This window comes from Alexandromys fortis, unplaced genomic scaffold (assembly GCF_014885135.2).
Source record: "Alexandromys fortis isolate MF-2015 unplaced genomic scaffold, M_Fortis_MF-2015_v1.1 scaffold_65, whole genome shotgun sequence".
Taxonomy (NCBI): Eukaryota; Metazoa; Chordata; class Mammalia; order Rodentia; family Cricetidae; genus Alexandromys; species Alexandromys fortis.
In genome coordinates, this window is record NW_026067986.1 from 4,049,917 (window position 1) to 4,063,123 (window position 13,207).

The following is a 13,207-nucleotide window of genomic DNA, read 5'->3' on the forward strand; positions in this document are numbered from 1 at the left end:
TTTTTCTATTTTTTGGTTTTTCGAGACAGGGTTTCTCTGTGGCTTTGGAGCCTGTCCTAGATGGAACTAGCTCTGTAGACCAGGCTGGTCTTGAACTCACAGAGATCCGCCTGCCTCTGCCTCCCGAGTGCTGGGATTAAAGGCATGCGCCACCACCGCCCAGCTCGTACCTTTCATTGAATATATGTCTATATAAATAATGTTTAAAGTTTTCCACAATGAACAATGAATTTTCCTGCAGTAACCTTTGAAGCTTCCAGGAAGAAGATGGGGCCCCACAACAACAACTCCATCTGGTTGATATGATGTCATGATACTTACTGATAGTGCTACTATGAGACCTATTTTGGGTACCAGCTGCTCAAGATGGTTCCAACTTAGTTAGCTGAAATGGTGCGTTTTTCCCCCAATGTTCTGGCCAGAACTCCAAACAGGAACCTCAGAAAAACCCTACCTAATACTCAGAGACTATTTGCAATTATACCAGACAGTAATCTTGAAACTTAGCCATCATTTTACTTTCACAGGATCCCATAGAAAGAACATCACCCCCATGACAGTTGGAAGTAATTCTAGAAGACTGTGTCCCCTCTCCCAACAAAGTTTGTCCTCAGGGTTAGGGACATCAATTAGGGGTTGATTATAATTGGTATAGAATTGGGGGTTCAGGAGGAAATGTGTAGGCTCAGGGATTTCTTTGAAAAAAATAAAAGGGAAATTGGATGGGATAATAGATTAGTGTGAGCTTATTCACACTAATAATAATAGGGAGTAATGGAGTGAATACTTGTGAGCTATTATTTATAGGCAATTTATATTAGTATAGATTCTTATATATTTATACAAATTTAAATTATATTGAATATGTTTCTATTTTCATATACAATATTTGTATACGCAGGCAAAGTTATTTTGTCATGTTGTATGCATGCATGCTTCTACCTCTGCTTAAGACATTTTGTATATTGATACAATTTTAGGATATATCTATCATATTGCAATATACATTTCTACCTTTGATCAAGATACTTCATTGTTTACATTTTGAGGTCATTGTTCTCATTTGTTGCACAGTTTAAAGATTGTTTAATATTCTAATATGAAGTCTTAATCTTTAAGTTATATAGGTTCTAAGAATTATAGGTCAATAGTCATTCATGTTTGTCATAATTATAGTTAGACTCATCAGGCTCTTTAGATACATATAGATTGTATTCTGCATAGATAGGTAATCTTCAACCATTTCAAAGAGCTGTAGAAATAACTCAGGGTTCTGTTGCCTTGAGACACGATTGCTTCTGACAGCACCGGATCTATTCCTGAAAGAATTTTGAGCACCACTTGGAGCTTGTTTTCTTCTTGGCAAAACTGGCCTTTGGGCAAGGAACTGCCCATGCCTCAACCACTGACAAAATACATGGTGTTCAGACAGGACAAGCAAGGTACAAGAAAAAAGGCTGTCAAATCTTGCCGACACAGGTTAAGATGGTTTTTGAAAAATTTCCTGCCTCTGAAAATAGACTGTCCATTACTCTAGGTCTTAGTCAAAGTTAGTTGCTCCAATGTTGCAAATGAGACTTTGGGTGATTGCCCAGGTAGCCAGTTGTCTCTGTCATTTGTTGCACATTTTGGAAGTTGCTTGATTGTACTTCCTGTTTACTCAAGTAATATTATTTCCCTTCTTGGGTCTTTGATGTGGTTGAAGACTAGACAGTTGTAGTTACTTTCCTGACATGATTTGACCAAGTTATTTATAATACAAGTTTTAGACTCCTTAAGATAGGATAATTATTGAAACATTTATTACATGTTTCTTGCTTGATATTGTTTATGCCTGTTGTAATTCTAATTTTTATACTTGATATTCATATATCATTTTAGATAGGTAATCTTCAACCTAGGTATATAATTTTGTATTATGCTTAGAACTCTCTTATTTAAACAGAAGGGGGAGGTGCTGTAGGAAATCCCTTGGCCAGTAGCCTTTAAGTTACAGCCCACTTGGGTGTGTGGCCTCTTATACTATAGATGCCCATGTAAAGCGTGTGCCCGCTCTCTCTCCCAACTGCGGGATTCGGTTGCTGTTTCTCCGTCATGCAGAGGACTGTGATCTGTGAGTCCACCCTAAATAAATAACCCTTTATTGTACTCAGTTCTGAGCTGGTGTGGGATTTCTTTTTAGTGTCTGTCTCCAGGGATGGTCATGTCTCCAGAAGTTCCGTTACTGTACAGAATTGTTTAGGCTATCCATGGTAGCAAACGGTTCTCAGAAGTAACTTCAGCTTGTCCTCCAGGCCAGTTACAATGCTCTTTAGTACCCACTCTTTGTTAAGCCCGCCAAGCAATGACAGCTCCATTCTTCTGAAGGCCAGAAAAACAGGAGCGGATTTGGATGACAATCAATGAACAGTCTCCTCCAGTAACTAATACATAAATCAACCCATGAAAGCCTCTGAAATCACGTGAACCCCTAAAACTAGAATTCTATGTACCCTCAACCCCAATAAAAGACCAGCAGTGTACTTAGGATACAGCCTAACTCATATGGGTCTCCTTTCAAACAATAAATTCAGTTTTGCCATTATATATCAGATATTGAGTGCTGGACTCTCTTACCCTGGGCAGTTTTATAGTTACTAATCTTTGCTTTATCATAATTGCTTGCTTATATTGGGTTTTAATAGTATAAACATAAAATGCTCTTACTTTGGGATCAGGTCAGATATTATGCCAATCCTTTATAAATATTAAGTCTAAATTATTCAATCCCCCTATTTAATATCTGAAATAACAAATATAAAGTTCAATTTGCTACTTACTAGTATAAGGAGCAGAGCAGACAGACTCCTATAGTCATAAGCAGCCAAAGAAACTATAAATATAGTCTTTGCTATGTGTTGCTTATAAGTTTTATTAAAGATATACTTCTGCGATCACCCAGAAGTATGTACGTTTAGAAGGTTCAGAAGAGTGTCTACTGTTTTTATGACTAACTTCCTTTCCAGAGAGTATCCTTGACTGGTCCAAGAGCAGGGGTGTTTACAAGTAATTGATCACAATCGGTCACAGCGACTATCCCACAGAATGTGTCTAGAACCTCTCATTGACATAAAGCATCATATTATTTAGCGGTCATTTCACTTAACACTTTACTAAATTCTTTCTGAAAAACGGCAAATATCATATGACAGCATCTACTATCATAAAACAAACTAATTTAAATTTATTGTGTGGAAGGTAGGAAAAAAGGACAAAAAGATGGGGTGTTTCTGCAGTAATATGAGTTCATAAAAGATAAAGTTCAAAATCTTGAGCGCACAACACGTTCTTACAATGTAGAAACAGGCCAGCCCCTCTCGCTGGCCAGCAGAATCATGGAGGCATAACTTCTCAGAGGAGGCTCCTCTGTCAAGGACAGTTCTTCCTCCCTGTGTCAGAATGATACTTCTTAGGCACGATCCCCAGGTTTTGTTTAGTCTCCCATCGATGGAGCACAGATTGGCTGGATGCAACCTCACGCTTCAGGTCGTGACTCTGTAGGGAAAAAAAAGATACACCCAACTCTCGTCTGCTGAGAACCAACCGTGTTCAAAGCCTGCTGCCCTCCACAGTGCGTTCTGCGTTTAGATGGGCAGTGTTCATGTAGATGGTTTGGGAAAGGGGGAACTTCTACCAAAACTTAGTCCACTGACTTCCGCACAGTAGTTCACATAGCCTACAGAAAGGAGTGGCAAGACAATCAAGGAGGCTTCTGTAGTCAGAAGTGGAGAAGGAAAAGCTCAAGCTCTTTCACAACAACCACGCCCACCTCACCTCTTCCCGGGGAAGCCTCTGCAGCCGGTTTTTGGTCAGCTCAAGTTGTAGGCCATCGAACCTGCATTTAAACCAGCGGTGAGCTTCTTCCAGATTAGCTGTTATCTGAACACAGAGACAGCCACAAGTTCTTTTGTGTACACAGCTGGGAGGTGTATAGCGGGCAGAAGACTCAGACACTCACATGGGATCCCTGCACTGTGTGTGTATCGTCTACTGAGCAATCAGTAAGCTGAGGGAACACTCTCTGCGCTCTAGGATCCGCGCAGGCTCCTGCTTCCCATGCATTTTGTCAGTGCTCCCTGCAGAGCCTACTCCTAGGAAGCACTGACCGGGTACGTCGGTCAGATGCATGCTCCCAAACACTTTCTGACATGAGCGAGGCCATCTTGTGAGCACTCGGTAGTGAGATAAGAGCACTGGACTCCTTTGCTATAATGTCATTTGACTTCCAAAAGCACAAAAATATTTTCTGGTCTGTTGGAACAACCTGGTAACAGCAACAACTTCATTCTCCAAACCCAGCCCAACCAACCCTTCCTCCAAGTGTTTTTTTTTTTCTCAGAAATATGGAGAAAGGGAAATAAATCACACCTCCTATTGCATGGCAAATGAGCAGGGAATGACACTGAAACTTACTGAAAAATCTCTTAGAATAAGACAGTAGTGGGGTTAGCTGGATTATTTTGTAAACACAGTAATGAATCGTTCATAGAAAGTAAACACGGGCTGAGGAGCCCTTTGCTCAGTGGGCAAAGTGCTTGCTGTGTAAGAATGGGGACCTGAGTTTGATTCCCAGAACCCACATTAGAGGAGAGTCTGGGTGCCGGGCCATGTACTTGTGTTCCCAGAGCCAGGGAGGAGGAGACAAGCAGATCCCTGGGACTCGCTGGATAGCCGGCCTAGTCCAGCTGCTGAGTTCCAGTCCAATAACAGACCCTGTCCCAAAAAAAAAAAAACAAAAACAAAAACAAAAAAAACAAAAACAAAAGGAGTGGATGGGACCTGAGGAAGCCAGGGTTGTCCTCTGGCCTCCACATGCATGCTTACACGCAGACACATGCACCCCATGCAGGAACATCTCTGCATGTGCATACACACACTCAAAAATGAGAGGAAATGGAGCTTTGCTGAGGGTACGCAGACCGGGGCTGTCGAGAGTCCTTTTCTTCCTAATACACTAGCTGGCGGTTACACTGCCATCCAGGAACAAACGATAATGGACAGTTACGTCCTTGTGATACCTAGACTGTCCTTTGCATGCCACTGTAACCCCCACTGACGGTTCCACCTGGGGAGGAGCAGTTGGTTATGCCGCGGGGATAACCAACCACTTTGTGATTGAATCCGAGGGCTGCTCTACAGAAAGAAAACTCGTGTGGGGTACACTGTAAAGCTAGCCAAGAATCTGTGGTCAGGGAACCCACAGGATGCCGAGCAGTATGCAGCAGATCCTCACCTTGCTGCCCTTGCCTTACGTTTAGTTTCACTGATATTCTAGTATTCGTTATCTTCAGGACACAGAGTCTTCACAATAAAGATACCACTTAGTAACCTGTTGGCCCTACCTGCTGCCTCCCAGCTACCGTGCCGACAGCAGGCTCACAGCACTCTAGGCCCTAGGGTTCTGATTTCTGTGCCGACAGCAGGCTCACACTCTAGGCTCTAGGGTTGCCTACAGAAGGCTCCCAAGCACTCCAGGCCCTAGGGTTCTGATTTCTGTAGGGCGCGAGCCCGGCTCACCTGTTCCGACTCCACGCTGGCTTCTTTGAGTTTGTTCTCTGTGGCTTCTTTACATTTCTTCAGGTGTCTGACAGTTTCCTCCAATTCCTGAAAACATGAGTGATTTTAAAAAGCTTCCAACGTGCCATATAGATCCACAATGCTTCACGTTTATAATACGGCAATTAGATCATAAAAATAAGACGGGACTCTTTTGAACTTCCTTTCATATTTTGATATGGCTTAATCTATAGTCTACCCAAAGAGTTTGATTTTGCTTTATGGATTCTGCCGAGAGAAATTAGTTAATGTCCCTGTTTCAGAATTAAGAGAGCCCTTCACGGCTACTGGAAGATGGGAACCCAACCATGTCTTAAAGCTGGGTTTTGTTGTTACGGTTTCTGTTAGGAATAGCTAAGACTCAACAGCAAGCACACTCGTTTTGCAGAGAAGAGTCAAGGGCTGTAAAGCCCCTAGAGGGTTAGGGAGTCAGCTGCAAAGGCCTAGTGGCTGTATTCTGTTTATGCGGGCTCTAGCTCTTCCATAAAAGCAAACCGAGAATGAAGATTATCTTCTATATTCCCAGCTACCATGGCTTCAGCATGCGATGACCTCCAAAAGGCCTTGCCCTGAATGCTGACTCTTCAGTTGGTGGCTTTACTTTGGAAGGTGGCAGAAACTTAGAAAGTGGGGGCTGGCTGGTTCCTGGAGTATTTGAAGTCCCAGTCCCTTCTTCTGTTTCCTGGCCACTGTGAGGCAGGCAGTCTCCTTCTGTACACGCTCCTGTTCACATGATATCCTGCCTCACCTGGGGTCCAGGAACAACTGAGCCAGGGTCTGCAGACTAAAATCTATGAAACTGCTGCCTAGCACAAATCCCCCTCTATGCTGTTTTTGTTGGGTGTTCCTGTCACTAGAATGAAGGAAGTGACTAATGTAGGTCTGTTGACCTGTGTCTACTGTTGTCCTGCTGCAAAGAGACACCGTGATGATGGCAGCTCTAATAAAGGAAATATTTATTTCACTGGTGCTGGGCTACTGTCTCAGATGGTCCATTGTCGTCATGGCAGGGAAACCTGGCCACAAGCCAGCAGGCACGGGCTGGGGAAGGAGCTGAGAGTCTGATGTCACAATCCAGAGGTGGTACGGCTGTGGCGTGAACTGGCTGGAGCCTCAGCGCCCACCCCGCAGTGATGCACTTCCTTCTGCAAGGCCCAACCTACCCCAGTGAGGCCACACCTCCAACAGTGCATATTCCTATGAGCCCGGTGTTCAAACACATGATTCTATGGGGCCATGCCTGTTCAGACCACCGCAACATGTAAACGTTTTATAGGAAGTCTAGGAAAATCCAAGTGCCACTTCACCAGATGGAGGCGCGTATACTTGCTGGTAACTGCTGAGAGGAATCGGAAGAATTCCCTACCTCACACCGATGCTCTAGCTCCTGCCTCAGTTTCCGCTCGGCCGCTAGTCTGAGCTCCTGCTGCTTATTCCGGGCTGAGGTTTCGTACTGGCTTTTGGCCAGCAGCTCCATCTCTTTCTGCAGGGTGTTCATTTCGGAGACAAATCTCTGGATACTCAGTGACTAGCAGGGGACAGGAAGGGACACACGGTGAAAGGGAGTTAGACTCTTACCTCAACACTGGACAGAGGTTTGGGGAATCGGATTTTACCTGCTCGTAGTTCTTCTTCTGATATTGATCCTTAATTACCTCCATTTGCCTCAATTCTGTTTCTATTTGCTGAAAGTAAATGATCAAATAACATAAAAAAAATAGTGGCCAGTAGGCTAACTTTAGCTTTTAGGCTGACTGAGTTCTAAGTTTCTGTTTCTGCTGGGTTCTATTTCCTACCTACCCACTGACCCCACACGAGTCAAGACAGACAACAGTACATGAGGACCGCCCGCCTTGGGAGAGATGGGCGGGGAGAAAGACACGTCACAGAAGCACCATGAGACCCACATTTACGCAGCGGTGTCTCCCCCAAAGCAGAGATGGTCCCACAGAAGTCGCCTGCCCACCTCCCGGAGAACAACATCCCAGATCCCACAGCCTCCCAGCCCACTGAGGTAGCGAGGAGAGGCCTGGGGCCTCATACAACCTTCATCCTCTCTATATTCTGTGCATTGTTTGCCTTGGCCGACAAGTGCAGTTTGATCTGGGCCCTCTGATTCTTCAGTTTCTCCTTGTTACTGGCCACCACTTTCTCCAGCTCTGTGAGCTTCTGCCGTAGCTCTCGGTTTGTGCGGGACACTTCCACTGACCTGAAGTTGGCTTCATCAAGAGCTTTCTTCACCTGCGAAGAGAAAAGAACAGAAGAGCAGGAACTCCTCTTACCTACTGGTCAGCCAGAGAGGTTGCACTGTGTTCCTACATTTACATAGGAGCCTGAGGGCTGGGGAGAGTCAGCAGGTAAGAGCAATGGGCCTCTGCAAGGCCCTAGATCCGGTTCTCAGCACCCACATGGTGGCTCATGGCCATCTGTAACCTCCGTTCCAGGGCATCTGATGCCTTCTTCTGACCTCTGAAGGTACCAGGCGTGTACACAGAATACAGACCTACATGTAGGCAAAAGACTTATACATATTAAACTCTAACTAAGAACATGCTAGAATGCACGATGTCTGATTACTAGATTTATGGAGTAACAAGCCGAGTGATTTTCATCACTTTCACATTTGAGAATAAACCACTCTTTAGACTGGAGTATGTGAAGATGCAGTCATGAGATGCACTTGCTGAGCATGGTTGCAGAGAGACCCAAGTTCCCATCTCAGGTTCATCACCTGTGAGTTAGTGGGTCTGTGCAATTAACGTTCTCAAGCCTCGGGTTCATCGGCTGAAAAAGGAGCGAACAGCCTACTTCAGGGGATACAGTAGAGTTAAGTAAAACAAGTAAAGAAAGAAAACAGAACCCAGTTGTTCTAGAATATTAGTTTAAGATATGTTACATTTGTTCATGCCGTGGAACATTTGTTTAACGATGCAAAGACGTGTTGCATTCTTTTATGCTGCATTTGTTTAACTCTGTGAAGCTGTGTCACTTTGCCTGCCTAAAACACCTAGTTGGCCTAATAAAGAGCTGATAAGAAGGCAGGAGAGAGAAAGAGGCGGGGCTGGCAGGCAGAGAATAAATAGGAGGAGAAATCCATGAGAAGATGATGGAGAAACAAGGAAAGGAAGACGACAACACCAGGGACCAGTCATCCAGCGACACGGCGAGCCACGGAGTAAGTAGTAAAGAGAGATGTACAGAAGGAGAGAAAGGTAAAAGCCCAGAGGCAAAAGATAGACAGGCTAATTTAAGTTAAGAAAAGCTGGCAAGAAACAAGCCAAGCTAAGGCCGGGCATTCATAAGTAAGAATAGGCCCCCGTGTGTTTATTTGGGAGTTAAGGGGCGGCCGCCCCCAAGAGCAAAGAGTAAGAGCCAAGAGAATAAAAAGCAACCAGCAACACCCGGTGCATGCATGTCACTGTTCAGTGATTACTACCGCCATCTTGTGGCTCCTGGCTGAAGAAACGACAGTAAATTCAGAGTTGCCTGCACTTGGCAGGTGTTCACTGCTACCGCAAGCATTTGGTGGCGCTGCTTCTCCTTCCGAAAGAACTTTAATACGTTTGTCTCCTGGAAAAGTAGTATCATGATGACTGATCCTGCGCTGTCCTGGTTCTCATAATGTTTAAATTCCCACCACTGGAGTTTTAAAGTGGTGGCTGATGGGAAATGAGCAGAGGGCGGGCAGCGCAAGGCCGGGAGGTGTCTGACAACACGTGCCATCCTTGCTTTCTGTCCCGGCTCTCGCCACAGTTCTGTCTGTAGACCTTACGGTCCAGCACACTCTTCGGCTGCCACCACTGACCATCAATGACGCACTCCGCTGCTTCTCAAGGAAGACAGACCCCAGGTCTAGCTACGTCTGGCCACGTGGCACAGATACTTTCCAATTTAATTCTTTCAACAAACCTGAAAAGTAGTTGTGATGGCCATGATGTATGACAGAGGAAATGGATTCAGAAATCAAGCCACTTAGAGACAATGGACACGTAGCTAGGACAGGCAGGGCTGGGACTCAGCAATGCTCTGAGTTCACATCTGCGCACTGCCTCAGTGCACACTTGTTGACTGAGGTGTCTGACCTGCCCAGTCCTGCAGTCATTCAGTCCCAAAGAAACACACCGAGGGCTACATTAATTATAAACTGGTTGGCCCAGTAGCTCAGGCTTCTTATTAATTCTTATAACTTATATCAGCCCATAATTCTTATCTGTGTGCCATGTGGTTTTGTACCTTTTATGGCAAGGCAGTCACATCTTGCTTTCTCTGTGTCTGGCTTCCTTTCTGTCTGGGTGACGACTGCAGACTGAAACTTCCCTTTTCCCAGAAGTCTCACTGCCCGGCCTCTTCTTCCTGCCTGGTTGCCCTGCCTATGCTTCCTGCCTGGCTACTGGCCAATCAGCGTTTATTTAAAATACAAGTGACAGAGCACAGACCACTGTCCCACACTGCTGCCAGGTTCCCTCACGCGTTCACCATTGTCACAGATGCTTCCTTTAGGCTTTCAGAGCTTTACATTTCAGTTTATTTACGTGTCTGAGTGTTTTACCTGCCTGTGTGTATGGATATCACCTGTGCCTCATTTCCAGTAAGGGCAGAGAGGGCACTGGATGCCCTGAAGCTGGAATTATGGGGAAGGTATGAGCCGCATGGGTATCAGGCTCCCATTTCTGGTGCTCTGCAAGCCCAACAAATGCTCCTACCATCTGAGCCACCTCTTCAGCCCCAGGTTTCAGTTTTCTATGTGTTCTGACCAATAAGTGCTAATCAATGGTTTATTTTACATTTAGGACACCAATCTGTTTCCCACAGAACTTGCTTTTTTAATAACATATTTACACATTGGTTTGCAGGTCACAAAAGTTCTATAAATATCACTACTTGATATTAACTATATCTGTCAATTACAATTACTAAATGTGTCAAACTTGGGAAAACTCACCTCAAGTCTCGTGTGTGTTTATTACTTTTTAGTAGTTTTTAATCACTGAAGGCAATTTTTAAATTTAAACACATTTTGACCATATTTGTCTCCTCACCCACGTCATTCCAGATCCTCTCCTTCCCTACCCGTTCAACTTTAAATGCTTCCTCATTACACAAACAAAGCCCTAACACAACAACAGAACCCCTCAAAACCAAGAAAACAAAATAAAACCACACCAAAAATAACAAAAGACCAAACCATAAGCAAATAAAGCACACAACAAACTTACACCTTCTTCCCATCCATGCTCAGAACACGGCCGTTAATGTGTTTGATCCTCTATTAAAATAGCCTTTGATTATCTGCTTCCTTGTACAGCAGAACCATCTGACTTGGCTCTGGTCATCAGCAGGTATTATGCTTTTCTCTGCCCCCATCTAGTTTCTCCTAATTCTCCCCCACTTCCTCCTGTCATGACACTAACTGAACATTGCTCCCAGAGTGCTCAGGTTCCACCTGACAGTTAGTATCCAGTGGCCTAGAAGGCAAGGCCATGGAGTCTGGCAGCCCATCGAAGACAGCTTGCTGTTCCCTGATTTCCATTGCTGTAGCTCAGCTTTGCCCAGGCTTGGATGAAAGGGCCTAGCCCGCATCTCTGTGAGGCCCAGAGCCACGTGTTCACTGTTTGCTGCCTTCTGGCCCTCAACCAACCTAGAATACACTTTCTCCTACTTTGAATTCCTTCAGGGCTGTCCACTGCCCGCAGTTACCCAAGGAAAGCTCTGGTGTCACTATTTTCTCACGCCCAGAATGGCAATCACAATCAACACGGGTCATGCAAAGCAAATAACATGTGTCACGTCCATTACACAAGGTAGTCGAGGCTGGCCTTGAACTCAATTTTTAGCTGAGGATAACCTTGAACTTCTGACTCTCCTATCTTTGGTTCCCGGTGTTGGGGTTGCAAGTGTGTACCATAGTGACTGGATTGTGTGCAGCTTGAGCAAGCATCCTACAGACTACGCTGCATCCCCAGCCCTTGCGCTGCTACTGTGTGCGCCCCTCTGGAGATACCCAGTGGCTGGGAGGCACAGGGACTGACCGATACAGGCACCGCCCTGGCTCCACGGCCGCCCTCCTCGGAGCTGCGCCACTCACCTCAGAAACCTCCCTCTGCGCAGCTTTCCTGGCAGTCTCTCTCTCCGCGTGAAACTGCTTTCTCAGGGCTTCGATGCGCTCTGCATGCAACTCCGCTTCTACTTTGGCCTCCTCCGCCATCCGCTCTCTGTTTTGAAGGGAACATGATAAATTCATTTTTTCAAAATCATCGTCAGATTGACGAAAGGTTTTCAGGGGAATGTGCAACTCTCTCACAGATGTGTGATTTACAAAAGAGCAGTGTGCCACCTCAACCTCTTGAGCAGCCACTCAGAACCAAGAGAAAGGGGTGCCATTACCTGTGGTGTGAAACCAAACCTCCCTCTGGATGGAGGGATTTGGCCCAAAGTGGGAAAACATTCATAAAAACAGCAGAGGGCACAGTCAGAATGAGAGTATTTCTCTTGTGTCATGTCTGATATCAGCCATCTACTCTCTGGGTCAGAGGTTTTCAACCTTCCTAAGGCTGCGACCCTTTAACACAGCTCCTCATGTCGTGCTGGCCCCAAGCGTGAAATTAGTTTCACTGATACTTCATAACCACACACCGCTCATGAGAAGGTCAGAGGGCAGTTTGCAAGGCGTCTGTCTCGTCTGCTACCATGTGGATCCCAAGGACTGAACTCCGGTTGTCAAGCTTGGCAGTGAGACTCTTGACCTCTGGGTCAGCTCATCTGTCCTCAATTTTGAAGTTATTTTTCCCCCCAGTTCCCATTTCTGCAGACACTTATGTAGAGATGAGCATCAGTGCTTTTCTTCTTATTGTAGAAGGAACCCTCAATGTGACATCTGTTCAAACAGAGGCTTGCACACATGGGGCAGTGTGTTAACTAAGGGCCTCACAGAATAAACGTCTTTAGGACTTATGTGAACCCTGTTCTTGGTTTTTTTTTTTTTTTTTTTTTCATCCACTGTTGGTTCCTGAAACAGTTTTCTGGTTTCAGGGAAATATACTCGCCTGATCTCAAACTTCACGACAACCCTTCCGCTCTGCAATCTCTCAGGGTCCACTGGGCTGCTTCTCTACCCTCTGATCAGAGAGCCCAGGCTTCTCTGCCAGACCCGGGAAGGAAGCAGCAGAAGCTCTGCTTCACACACAGCCCTGAGCCTCCATCCTCTTTGTCCTCCCGCCGGCCTCTCCTCACCAGCTGAGTTTTGCTTCCTGAAGATTCTAATTCTGTGTAATCTTGTAAAGCTACTGAAATGGGCTACCTGAGGATGCTCAGCAGACAGCAGCTGCTAGTTCAATGGCTCCTGCCCTGGCCTCGTCCTCCACAGTGCCGCGGCCGCTCGCTGGCCTCTGCTCTACCTCTACTGTCCCACGAGGACAGGGCACTTCAGCATGTTAGCTCTCATCTTGTGGAGATGGGTTCCAACTGAGACCTGCTCTCAGAGCTCACCTGCGCTTCCACATCTCAGAACCAAAGTGTCTACACAGCCTCCCACAGTTGATCTTCCTTCCTAAGCGTGTACACAGACCGGCACACATTTGCACAGATTCAGGAGCGTGCCAAGTCTCGAGTGAGG

General features: G+C 45.6%; 1 protein-coding gene across 2 annotated transcripts in view; it reads right to left on the reverse strand.

The window, feature by feature from the left end:
- Positions 1-2,797: 2,797 nt before the first annotated feature.
- Ccdc150 (coiled-coil domain containing 150) overlaps positions 2,798-13,207 on the reverse strand; it is a 66,146-nt gene continuing 55,736 nt past the window's right edge. For both annotated transcript variants that reach the window (XM_050159400.1, XM_050159399.1), the window contains 7 exons: positions 11,681-11,807; positions 7,642-7,836; positions 7,212-7,280; positions 6,962-7,123; positions 5,557-5,643; positions 3,814-3,918; positions 2,798-3,534 (listed from right to left, as the gene is read on the reverse strand). In XM_050159400.1, coding sequence (XP_050015357.1) covers positions 3,409-3,534; positions 3,814-3,918; positions 5,557-5,643; positions 6,962-7,123; positions 7,212-7,280; positions 7,642-7,836; positions 11,681-11,807 — 871 coding nt within the window. In that variant the 3' untranslated portion in view covers positions 2,798-3,408. The remainder of the gene's footprint in view (positions 3,535-3,813; positions 3,919-5,556; positions 5,644-6,961; positions 7,124-7,211; positions 7,281-7,641; positions 7,837-11,680; positions 11,808-13,207) is intronic.